The 13,163-nt window shown below is 35.5% G+C and overlaps 1 protein-coding gene across 5 annotated transcripts in view; it reads right to left on the reverse strand.

Annotated features, from left to right (window-relative positions):
- PTPN3 (protein tyrosine phosphatase non-receptor type 3) overlaps nt 1-13,163 on the reverse strand; it is a 159,326-nt gene that overhangs the window by 23,306 nt on the left and 122,857 nt on the right. For all 5 annotated transcript variants that reach the window (XM_030969746.1, XM_030969733.1, XM_030969740.1 and 2 more), the window contains 4 exons: nt 8,253-8,276; nt 6,175-6,373; nt 5,059-5,136; nt 4,025-4,081 (listed from right to left, as the gene is read on the reverse strand). In XM_030969746.1, the coding sequence (XP_030825606.1) occupies nt 4,025-4,081; nt 5,059-5,136; nt 6,175-6,373; nt 8,253-8,276 (358 nt within the window). The remainder of the gene's footprint in view (nt 1-4,024; nt 4,082-5,058; nt 5,137-6,174; nt 6,374-8,252; nt 8,277-13,163) is intronic.

Raw genomic sequence — 13,163 nt, forward strand, 5'->3', positions numbered from 1 at the left:
TTGAAGGAAGACTCAGAGAGCTGGGAGTATTTAGCCTAGAAAAGAAAAGGCTCAAGGGGATCTTGCAATGTACATAAATACATAGATGGAAGACACAGAGAGGATGAAGCCAAACTCTCAGAGGTGCTCAGTGACAGGATCAGAGGCAAAGAGCTCAAACTGAAACACATGAGGCTCCATTCAAGCATGAGGAAACAGTTCTACTGCTGTGGCGACTGAGCACTCCATCAGGTTGTCCAGAGATATTGTGGAGTCTCCCACCTCAGAGCCCTCAAAAGCTATCTGGATATGGTCCTGGGCAACTGACTCTACGTGACTCTTGAGCAGAGGGGAATAAAGAAGACGACCTCCAGGTCCCTTCCAACTTTCTGTGCTTCTCTAATATGAATATGCAGGATTCTACAGTCTTTGAGTGTCAAGTAATGTAGCAATTTTTTCATCATTACTATCCTAATCTTTATTTTGTCTAGGAAGTCTCCAGCTACACAAGTGATATATAAACACTTCATTCCATTTATTGTATGAATGAGACATAGACCTTTACTGTTTTTATTTTTTCATAGGTGTTCCCTGTATTTCCTTCATAGCCAGCACAGGTTCCCTGAGCTTTATTCATCCAATATCATTAGCCCTACCAAACAACTATTATCAATCCCCTGTAAACAAGATATTAAAATTAGATCCAATCCTGATTATGGCCTGCACCAATGGCTCCTAATATATTGATATTACCAACTAGTAAATAAGAGATGGAAAGAAGAAATTTTAACAAAAAAAAAATCAACAACATGAAACATGCAGAATAAAAAAATAGTGGCAAGAATATGAAGAAAATAAATTGGGAGTCATTTGTACCAGTAAACAAAGTTAAAGAAAAGAAAATTTAAGACCTTTCTTAAAGTGCCAAAAAACAGATAAAGAAGAAGAGAAAGAAGCAAGAGAGAAGAAAGATGCATGCAAGAGGAAAAAAATCCCATGCAGAAAACCTGATTAAAAATTTAAAGAAGGAATAGTTGCCCCCAACTTTTTTCATAGAAATAAGGAAAGAAAATAATGAAGGATAGGGAAGATTGACAATGATTCATTAAAAATGTAAACAGAAAAAGAATGGGAATTAGGAGCAGCCATGATGTTCTTCAATACTGATTTAACTAGGTATTCACAGGTCCCCAAGAACACCCTTACCATATTTTGTACAGTTTACAAAGGCAAGACTAAAGAATGTAACTATGAATGACTAATTTAATCACTCTTAAATATTGTTAAGTTTTTCTCTTTGAAATATAAATATTTGAAAAGGTGGGTGATATAAAGACCATATCAGGTCAGTCTAGAAGAGTCAGGACATCAACAAAAACTTGGAAGGAATGGTTTCTGAGTTTTTGTATTTGCCTATAGTTTAGATTTCTTGGCTGACTGCTATTAGTCTTTATTACAGATGGACTAATATCTTTGCTCAAACAAACTTTGTTAATCATGTGATATGTTAATGCACCAGCCTTCTTATTTGAATCATCTGACTATATAAAATATATCTCAAAGGAGAATTAATTCCTCCTATGCAAGCATAATTTATAGATTTTTCAGAGTCTGAGCTCTTCCAGACAATTTATTGTGTCAAAGGCTCTCTGTCCTACTGATACACTCAATGTGTCATTTTTATGCTAATCACCTGCTCTTGCTCCAAGGAGCATGCATGGGGTTTTTTTCCATTAAAAGCTCTATTACATAAAACCATAATGACCTCTTTAGCACCTGAGAGCATTAATACTGTTTGTGAAAAAAAAATCTGTAGAGAACTTTAATTAAAAAAACCCCCAAGCCAAACATATGCCAGAAATGGTTGTTCCTTCACTAAAATGTGCTTTCATAAAAATTTTTGGTACTCCGTCCTTCAGTTTTCCCAGCATACTACATTGCTGCTTTATTAAAAGATTTTTTCAAAAGAACTTTAGGACGTGTAAAGAAAAATGCTGCCTTATTTTGGGGAGTAGCTTTGCTTCCTCTCCTCTAAAAAAAATACACATCTTTTTGTAGGAAAGTGAGAAAAAGGCGACCTACAAACCTGAGAAATAATCTTAGCAAATAATATTACCAAATAGCATCCCTGAAGACATTTTAGAGGGTAATGAGTGAATCTAGAGGAAGTTAAAATAGCAGTAATGAAGGTAAGGCATAACTGAGCTAAAATAATATCAAAATGCATTCAACAGACTTAAATTTGAACTATCAGCTTCATTTCATTAAACAGTAAAGGACAGGTAAAATTTTGTTTATGGAAAACAATATAATCAATGTTAATACTGCTATTCTCTAAAAATAAGGGTATTATTTTCCTCTTGCTATAACATGACATGATTTCCCTAACACTGCTACTGAGTGTTATCTATTGGAGAGCTCTTTCCAATTTTTTTATGTGATCCTGGTAACTTGCTCACTTGGTGGTTTACTAGGCTAGAGAGATAATTAGTCACTCTTGTCCATGCCTATGACACCAAAGGGAGACACTTCAATGAAGTGTTTAAAGTTGGAAAACCAGTCCTTTTTCAATCCAAGAGAAAAAAATACAGATCAATACTTTCCAGAAGACAAGCCGAATCTGCCGAAGGAGATGACTGCCTCTGGAGAAACATCTTTCATTCTCTGCTCTGATTGCAGAATGAGCCTGTTTGCCCTATGTAATCTCAGAATCTCAAATCACCCTTAGAATATTTGCTAGGTTGACCATGAAATGTCTTAGGAAATGTTTTATTTTCAATTCCTAGATGTAAGTTATAATTTCCTACCGAACATTTTTTCAAGTAGTTATTATGGTTCATAAAGGAATGCTATGAACTGTGTAAATCAGGCCAAAATCATAAATGTGACCAAAAAAATAACTTCTCAAGCAATCTGTTTCAGCTGGATTAGCATCACGACATTTAGCTGTCAGTCCTATGACTGCTTACTAAATTTCAGAAGAGTCAGAAGATTCAGAGTGCATTGTATTTTTAGGATTAAGTCAGTAATATTTCCTAACAAGTCTGCACTGAAATTATTTTATGAGAGTTAGGAAATATAGTTTGGAAAAAGGCAAGTGAAAAAATTTGATATAACAAATTTAAATTTAAATTTGTCCCCACAAATTTATGTAATAACTATTTAGAAAAAATAGTTTAAAAAGATTTTATGTTCCTATTGTTATTTCACAATTCACCAGAAGAACTCAATGACTATGCTGATTCTTATAAGCATTTCACCTAGTCTATAAATATTTCCATAAACAAAAAGTCTATGGCAAAATAGAAACAGAGCAAACATATGCTCCCTTTTTATGCTCCCTCTCTCCTGCCAAGTACTCTCCTATCCTATAAATAATTTTAGCCGTAAGGATTTCCTCAGCCTATTGTGGCTAGCTTAGTCAATAACAATAGTTTTTTTCCACAAGTATTTGTCCTGTCCTGACCACACACAAAATTATTTTAACCACACATCCTTTGTCAAGGAGTTCCACAGATCTATCTTCTGCACAAAGAACTACTTCACCAAACATGAAGAACTTGACCTTCACAAACTTAATTTAGTAGTCCTATTTCTGTAGTCCTAATTTTAGTAGTCCATATTTCTGCTGGAATTCCTTTTTCACAGTGCTTCTAATCTTGCAGATCCCTACTACATCTCCCTCAAACCAGCTATTATTTCTAGGGTGCAGGGGACCAAATTATTTACTTCTTCAGTAATGATGTTCCTTTTCCCCAGTTCTTGCCCCTTATCAAGCATTTTCCAGTTCAGGACGCACTTGTTGAGATGACAGGAGAACACAAATATACTTTCTACTTATATCTGGTTTGACAAACTCTTCCAGATCTTTTAAGCTCTTTTAGCTCAGTGATTAAGAAATCACTGGTTAAACTGATCCCTAATGAGAATAGTTCTGCTGCTATCTCATACTGGTTAAAGGTGTCCAAATTTCTATGTGTACAGACCTTTGAGAGGTGGAAGGAGTAGCAATGAAAGAGATTAAAAGCCTCAAGAATTTACTTACAGGTGATCCTGGAGTTATTCTTGATACCAGCAGCGGCATTTTCTGATCTACTCCACCCTAGAGGGATGAGAAGAATGTCAAGTAAATAGCTACCATAAATCTATCATTAAGTATAAGCAGCATTTAAAAGAAGTTATTGCTTACTTTCTTTTTATTTTTTTTATGCTGTGTCATCATGGACAGGGTTGGTAGAACTGAATTTTCATCAGTAAATGGGGAATTACGGGGTGGGTTGTGGTGTCTTTAAGTGTACCAATTTCCAGTAAACTAGACTGGGTGTTTGTTTCAGGCCATACATTTTATTAAGCATAAACAGATAAAACTGAACATTTTTTGTAACCCTGTGCTTGAAGCAAGCCCAATTTAACACTTGAACTTCCAAGGCAGACAGTTTTCTTAGATTTTGTGACAAATGTGCAAGGAATTTGGTAGGATCAAAGTCCCAGACACTGTTCTCCTTTATTCTCTTTACATCAACAATAAATAGCCAAGGTGAAATGACCAAACTATAATTTTGATATTATGGCAAATTTATAATACTTTGCTTAAATGGAATTTCAGTGAGGCAATTTAAAAGATTTACAATAGTCAATTATCAAAATAATTTAAATTTTCTTCACAAATTAATTTTCAAATTTTCAATATGATTTCTAATGGGTATAACTAAATAGAACAGCACAAACTATTTAAATTGTTTTATAATACAGAGCTCCGATTTTCCAAAAGTCTATGCCTTAAATTAGGCTTTTGAGTTCATATTTCAGTAGCCAAATAGGCAGCGTGCCTTGGATGTGGGTCATGCCCATAATACATGCAACTGAAAACCAGAGAACTACTAGATGCTTATTTCTGTAAGTGTTGCTTTAGTGCTTAAGGATTAGGCTGCCTCTGCTAAAAACTCTCGGTCCACAGGACATTCCTGTAAAATAGACTGCTTTCTCCAAATCATTACACTAAAAAAATATTAAAAATCATGAAGTAAAAACATCTTATCTATAAAGCATTTAAAAATAATTAAAAGACAGCTGGTTTACCTTTAGATTAAATCCAAACTTCCCTTCTTCATCTGGTATGATACGCACCAAAAGTAAATCTCCCTCAATTATGTCATTCTGTGATATATAGAAAAAGAAGGAAAATGTTCTGATTTTTAGAAGAAAATAGCAGCAAATTAGAAAACAGTGCAAACAAATTTAGAAGTGCTGAACAAAAATACTCTACATAAATCCACCTTTGAAACAGGAAGAGGATATAGTTGTAGAATATACCTATGGTAGTAACCTTTTAAATAGTAAAAATAACAACGTATATCTCAGCAAATGCTTTCTGGTTGCTCTGTCCTAACATCGTTACTCTCATCTTAGCTTTCCTTCCCAATTGATAAATCCTATTAAAGTTCCAACCTGTTGTCATTAAAAGCTTAGGTGCAACATATGAATACAAATGACTTTATTCGAAGAACAATGAAATGACCATTTTTAGGACTTTTCTCCTTTAAATAGGTTTATTTTTACGCAACAGATCCACAAGGCAGGAGAATTAAAAAGTGTCAGCAGCTAACAGACATGTTGCAAATGATAGAACTATTCTAACTAATTTTAGTTAGTTGTTTTAATTTATTGTAAGCACCCACTTTTAGCCAGAACCCCACTAGAACAGGCTGGGGAAGAATGATCCATGACCATAATGTTAGCAGGGAGCAGCTGCTCTCCAGCCAGGGTAGAACTCAAAAGGATGATGTTTAGCCATCCTTATGAGATGCCTGGGATAAAACAGAGCTGTGTCTACTTTTCAGAGATGCCTGGGATACAGTAGAACTGTGTCTGCTTTTCAGACAGATAGTATCTTGAGTTAGCTGATCTTCTTTTCCTGTGGAAGAAACAAGATTCAACCACGTAAGGATTTTTATTCCACTAGGAACTTTCCCTGAAGCTTCTAGAATGCTGGACGCTTTGGAAACCAATGCTCTTGGTAAGCTTGCCTGTCACACAACCTTGGACAAATGTGAGTGGCAGCACGAGATCTACTCTCATTACTACATAAAATAGGCCCATCCTGAAACACAGCCACCACTTTGCCCATTCTCAAACCACAGCTCAGAGTCACACTCACTACTAGCTCTGACTTCAAAAGCACACAAGTGCCCGTACCTTATCACAGTAGTACTGACTGGAGTCTTCTGTTGAGCTGCTTTTTGTAACGTTGTCATATGTTTCTAGGAACTGCTTATCCACACCTTCCAATGGGTAAGAGCCAGAAATGTTGCCAACTCCATTGGGAGAGCGAGCCAAAGCTTTAGGTGAGAGATGGGTCAGAGAGCTCCGCGTCGGACTGTTTCCCAATACATTCCTTTATTTTGAAAGGATAAATATTATAAAGGTGCTGTTATTCACATTTTTAAATTAAAAGATTTAAAAAGAGCAAGTTGTAAGAGTTAAAAGATTTAATACTACTTAGTGGAAGTGCAGGAAAACAGGACTGGAGTGTGATCTAAGCCTATCATTGATCAGTGGACATCCAGAAAAATATTCAAAAATTCTGGAATAGCAAAACCATTTAACGCAAAATATCTGGATGTTAGCAGTGAAAGGCACTGTTGTAGCTGTACAGGAATTCACAGTAACACGTGGAGAGGGCTGAACCATAAGGGAAAGGCACTTCAGTTGCCAATTCTATCCATGAAAAAATCTTTTGCTGTGATTCCACTCTCCTTCCTGCAAAGTACCTTTTTTTTTTTTTAAGATTCCTCCCTCTTATGAGTACCATCTCAACTTATCCCAGTGGGTGAAGGCAGTTTGCAGAAAAGCCAGAGTAAATTGTCAGAGAAACAGGAAATGAAGTGAAAATTAAAGGTTTAATTGCAATTAAAATATTGTGTTATTGAAGTAGTTATAGCCATACTAAAGGACCCAGCACTAACTTAGGGTACAGATCTGGCATTCAAGAACTTTAGCATTCAATGATAACAAAAGTCAGTACCTAAAATCCTCAAATCTGGCAATTGGCCAAGTTGCCTGATAGTGCTCCAGGACTTCCCAAACATTCATGTAGCTATATTCCCTCTTTTGAAAAGGATGACATACAGACCTCTCACACAACTAACCCCCTTCTTCAATTGGACCAAACTCATGGATGCCATACAGACTAACTGCTCCATCCTTATAAACACCACCTAATGTGAAAATATCTGTCTCGAGGAAAGCTCAAGGTATAACAACATCACATTTAGACAGTGTTAAAGTGGCAGAAGTACATATCTTGCCAAGTCAACCTTGGCAATAAAATTTGTGAATTCAAACATTTATTTCTGCTTTGGTATTTGTCGATATATGTGAGCTTTTTGGAACCATTTCCAGCAGATATTTAGAGCTGTCAATGAAGAAGTAATTCTACTCCAAGGAGTGTAGCTTTTAACATACATGACTTGTATTGCAGCAAACTTTGATATTGCAGCTACTTGTTTTTGGACCGTGAAAGTCTGATCACAACAAATACAAATGTCCTGAGAGGTGCCATCAAGGAAATGTATTCTTGCCATAACACCTCTGACTTTCAGTTAGACTATGAGTACTTGGCAATGGCAATGAGGTATTTCATGCAACACTTGCAGTACTTTCAGTTACTACTGAAAGTGGCACTTTTTGAATGCATTCAAAGTTTCAGAAAGCTTTGAAGTAGTGAACTATAATTACACTGTCAAAATTCTGGTTTTATCTGATAGCTTCCAAGACTTTTCATGATTCTGATGAAGTCAATGTTAAGCAAGGAGGAACACTGTGTTTGTAAATACATCCTAATAAGTTTTTCAGAACACAGTCCAAAAAAACATTTCACTTACAAGTTGAAATTACAGACCGTGTAATGATTTTTTAATGTAGAAAAGAAATCTAACAATACCAGAAAAATATTATTTCAATCAGTGTCATCTGGCACTATATAAAGAGTCACCACATAAAATTGCCAGTGGATTTTTGCATCATTAAACATTTGTAACAGTTTCTAACCAAGTTTTTCTGTTAAGTGTGATGAGAGATCTATTACAACTTAAGACTTTCCAAATCCTGACCCCAAAACTTACTTTTTTTTACAAATCTTTACATTCTTCATTGATTTATACATTTATTTGTGTCTTTTAATCATACAAAACCACTACTTTGAAAAATCAGTTGAAGGTATATATTTCCTTATTTATCTTAAAAAGGTAGGAGAAAGTATAAAGAAAACTCACTTTGGTGATTCTTGTTCAGATGACCTGGTAAAAAACCACAAACACAAAAACAACATTAAATGAATATAAGTTAAATCTTAAAAAAAACCAAGAACTAAACTCCAACTTGAAAAAAAACCCCAAAAAATGCATAAAAGCCAGAAGTTGTGCTCATAATGGATTAAAGAATACTTAATCCTATGGTGAAAGTCTGAATCAGATAATTAGGGTGTTTATAAGACACTCTGCAAAAATCCCAGGGCAGCTCTGATCACTCACTTCCGCTTTTGATACAAGCCTAATACAGGCAGCACGCATCTGCTACTGCAACTCAAGCACTGCAGGAGTTTACACAGGCAATTATTTAGCCAGACACAATAGATCATTTTAGAAAGTTTTAGGTGTGGATTACAATGACTACAGATGTCACTGATTGTATTTTGTAAAAGTCAAAATGTGGCAAGATCTTTATGTTTAGGTAGCCAGAAATGAGCACAGGTGGCTTCAGAAGCTTGACATTTCCTATGCTTATTCTCATGAAGTGAGAGCAGTGAAGGTGTTGACAGAAAACTTTGAGACTAAGTATAATGAAAGTAGAAGCAATGAGGACAATCTGGAATGGAAAAGAAATCAAAATTTGCACTGCACAGCATTTTCCAATGCATTCAATTAACTTCATCAAAAATCCCCTGAAACAGCAAGCTAAAATGATATGATATAAATTAAAACAGTAGCAGTGCTACTAAGACAAAATTTAAAGTTACCAAAAAAGGTTCTTACAAAGCAAAGTTTAAGGCAGATTGAATAATTTTACAAATTCATTTAAGGAGTGACCAAAAATCCTGGAGTGGTACATGTCCATGCAGGAAAAAATATGCGAAGCAGTTCAGTTTGAAAGTAGACTTGCTGAATTGCCAAGTTAAAGGAGGCCATTCACAGTATGCAGTTAAATTTTCAACTCACGCTCTCTAAGTCATCCTTAATACCAAGAGTTACATACTACATTTCACTAAAATTACAGTAAAAATAGCGCCAGTATCAGTCCAGTTAAGATTCCTTGTATGTAATTTGACAATATGAAGAAATTCTTCCTTGAGAGGCAGAGACGGTAAAGCTTAATCTGGGAGGAATTTTAGAGGTTTGAGTTCTGGGTACTTTAAATACTACTAAAACATTAAGCTTCTTCCTCTTTTATTGCAATCATATCTAACTTCTGACCCCACTGACATCTACCCCCACCTCACCCACTAATATCTCTGGTTCTGTTTGTCCACAATCCCCAGAGAATTTTTACCCTCCAAGTGTAAGCAGATGCTATGGGAATGCAAATTCACCTGCTGCCTGATCAGCCCACACCTAAATGGGACAAATACTGAACTTGTACTTTAACTCCTCAGTGAGAGGACAATGTAGTCTTAAAGTTTTGGGATTATTCCTGCCTAGTCACTGACTTTCACTAATCTTGAGAAACTTTGTATGTTCAAAAACCCATCTCCTACATTACATTTGATTGCATTGTCCAAATATTCTCAAGTGGAAACAGAGGCAGAGGGGCTGTACAATGACATAAGCCTTATTTCCTTAGGAAGTTACACTAAAAATAAAAAAACATTGAATTTATTTTCATTAAGCTAATAGATTTCTTTGTAAGGCAAAGAAAAACGAAACTGTACATCTTTTTTACATTTTGCCACAGGAGACTTGCAGCTTTATTACCAAATCCTGTGCAGAATCAAAATTGCCCTGAGTTAACCCTTTCAAGAGTCTTCATCAAAAACTTACAGACATAGAATTGTGATGACAATCAATAAAATGCCCTGGTTTTAATGTATTATCTGCACTCTACCTTCCCAAGAGAAAGAGGTAAAGAGAAAGAAAAAGAACCTACTTGGGGTTTGATTCATAGACCTTCTATAAACTTACCGTACATTTTTTATTATCTCTACCTTTGGAGACTTGAATGTGGGATATATTTGATGAAGATTTATTTGTTAAATTATTGCACTTTAATTCAAACACATCAGCTTTAAATGATTGACTGAAAATTCTGTGACCTTTTAAATTGGGAAGAAAGGTGATCAAATATTTGACTGAGAAAAGTGACCAAATTCATTGTCTAAAAGAATTAATCAGAGACAGCGCAGCTGTGTCTTCCTAAAGTCCTCAATAGGTCAGCATGATAGAGCTGCAGAATTTTTCACCCCAACACAGTTAAATTGTATTTCTATCATTTAATTACTCAGCAATATGATAAAATACCTTAAACATTAATAACTAGGTGATTTTTTTTGGCTACACAGTGTTACACTAAGCCATCATCCTCATTTCACAACATACAAGGATTGTGTTTTAAGTTAATGAAAGACAACACTCACCAGACCAGCCATTCAACTTTTTCATCAAGGAAGAGAGCCCTTCCTTGGAAGGAGATTAAGCTTTCCATTGGTGCAGCAAACAAGCAATCACTTCAAAACTGCAAGTAATTTCTCTTCCTCACTTCACAATATAACTAAAATTATGCCATTTCAATCTTGCATTCAGTATGGATTGATCTGTTGACAATTACCTTTAAATACAGGTCTTTGCCCTGCAAAGTCTAACTCTCCTCTTCTGTCATAAGGACAGAATGGAAAGGTTTTAAGGAAAGACCCCTCCTCCTCATTTTGGCATGACCTACCAGAGAATTCTGCTATTCTGAGAATCAAGGATGATGAACTGCAGCAGAATAAAACCCCGAGAGAAAAGGGTCAACTGAAACAATAGCACTGTAGCAAACCCCCCCCTTTACAAACAACTGAAGGAAACATCTGTAGGTTTTGCCCTTGTGCTGTTCTTGAAGTTCTTAAAGCTTCTTTCATTGTAACACCTGCAGGGCTGGGGAAAGTGAGTATGCCAGCATTTCCATTATCACCTCTTCTGAGGACTCACCATTACAACTGGGGTTTTTTATTTATAAGCAAAATAAGTAGAAGGTACATGTAGCAACATCTTTCTGCTGCCCTTTAGAGGAATTTATACACAGAATATTCAGCATTTCTGTGAAGAGAATAACTGTATAAAGTGTCATAAATTTTTTGTACTGGATAATTAAAAGAATCAGTACAGAAAACTTGAGGACTTCAAGGCATACACAAGCTTTTCAGTGATTTCCTAGAAATTTCAGTCATTCACATTTGTAAGCTGCTACCACCACCTTTAAAGGAATACTTTGTTACTCTGCATTGCCTCTATTGACTGTGCCCAGTTTACTGGCTTGCCAAGAAAGTTTCATGTGTTCTGATATACAGCAACTGCTTGGATTGCTGCAAGGTTTGCCTTATCACAGATTTGCAATTCAATTTTGATGCTTTCCATTTAGATGCAAAATTATTGCATTTTGAACTGGCAAGGAAAGCATAGTACATTTGAATAAGGATATATATTTAAAAAGCAAAGTTTGCATCTAAGCAAAATATATTTTCATGTATATTTGGGTGGAAAAGCACATAAAACTTAGTCTATTAGTAGTAGCATTATAATTCTAATTTGAAACTAATTGAAACATTCCCAGCTCCATTGTCTAGTATTAGGATATCTTCCTTGAGAAAGGCTGAAGTACACGAACAAGGACAATAGGATTTTGTAAAATGCAACAGATTTTGTAGAAACAAAGAAATTATCATATCTGTGAATGATTAAGTACTAAGGGTAAAGAACAGTTTAAAACAAGGGAGAGGTTCACTTATTTGTAATTTTCTACCCAAAAAGTAGCTACGGGGACTCAGCTGGATAAATCTGAAGAGTACTTTTATCAATAGTAAAGCTATAAAAATTTTCCTCTTGTGAAAAATCATATTTTAGTTAAACTAATGATGTGTTCCCATAGTACATTCACCAAAGCTCACTATGCAGCTACAGTTATTGTCTATCAAATGCTAAGCTAAAAGAATTGAACAAATGCAGCATCCGTTCAGGAAATCTATTTTCAGTGCAATACCTTCACCGGATGATGCATCACACTCACACTAGGAACGTATGTGCACTTCCAGAAATTCATAGCACAGTGCAAGTGAATTTCCGTTCTGTATATTAGTTCATCATTTCATTTCCTTCCCCTCCAACTCTGGGGCTACACACATTACTCCATCTGTATCACTAGCAAAAGATAGTTTTACAATGCAAATTGAAAGATGCTTATAGCTTTGCAAGCATTTCAGACAAAAGTTTATGAAGGGACATATTGCATTTATAGCAAGAAGAATTATAGACTCAAAATAATTTATGTTAGAAGGGAACCTGAGAGGTCACAAAAACTCTTATTCAAAGAATAGACATCAAAGGTAGATGAAGGTATTTGGGTCCTTGCCATGTTGTGTTTTGAGGTTTTCCAAGGATGGAAACAACTCCACCTTTTTGCTGATGTATAAAAAGGCTTAAATAATCAAAATGTGATCCCCCCCCATTATCTTTTGAGCATTTCCCAAGCTATAACTTGCATCCAACGCCTCACATTTTTGCTCTGCATCTCCAAGAAGAGTTGGCTCTATATTCTTCATAATCCTCTTTTGGCAGAGCAAGGCAACAATGTGACCAACCTCTCCTTGACTCCCCCAGCCTTCTGGTTCTTATGCATCATATGCTTGCACCTGTGAATAACTTGGCAGATTTATCTCATCAATCAATGACTCTAAATATATGATCTATAGCATGTCACCTGTCAGGAAGCTTTTCTTGCTGACTGTTACTATACCTTATCACTTAGAAATATGTTTTACAATAATCTTCTTTCTGGTTAGACAGAAAATTTCACTAATCTTTTCAGTTTAGGCCAGCAAATCTACTCTGAAAAAGTACCAAAACACTTGCTCCTACACAATCTACTGTTCCAAACCAAACAGACGTGTTCAGTTTATTTAATTGCAAGGTGAACAGGAGAAACTGAATACAAATCAG

The sequence above is a fragment of the Camarhynchus parvulus genome, chromosome 2 (assembly GCF_901933205.1).
Source record: "Camarhynchus parvulus chromosome 2, STF_HiC, whole genome shotgun sequence".
Taxonomy (NCBI): domain Eukaryota; kingdom Metazoa; phylum Chordata; class Aves; order Passeriformes; family Thraupidae; genus Camarhynchus; species Camarhynchus parvulus.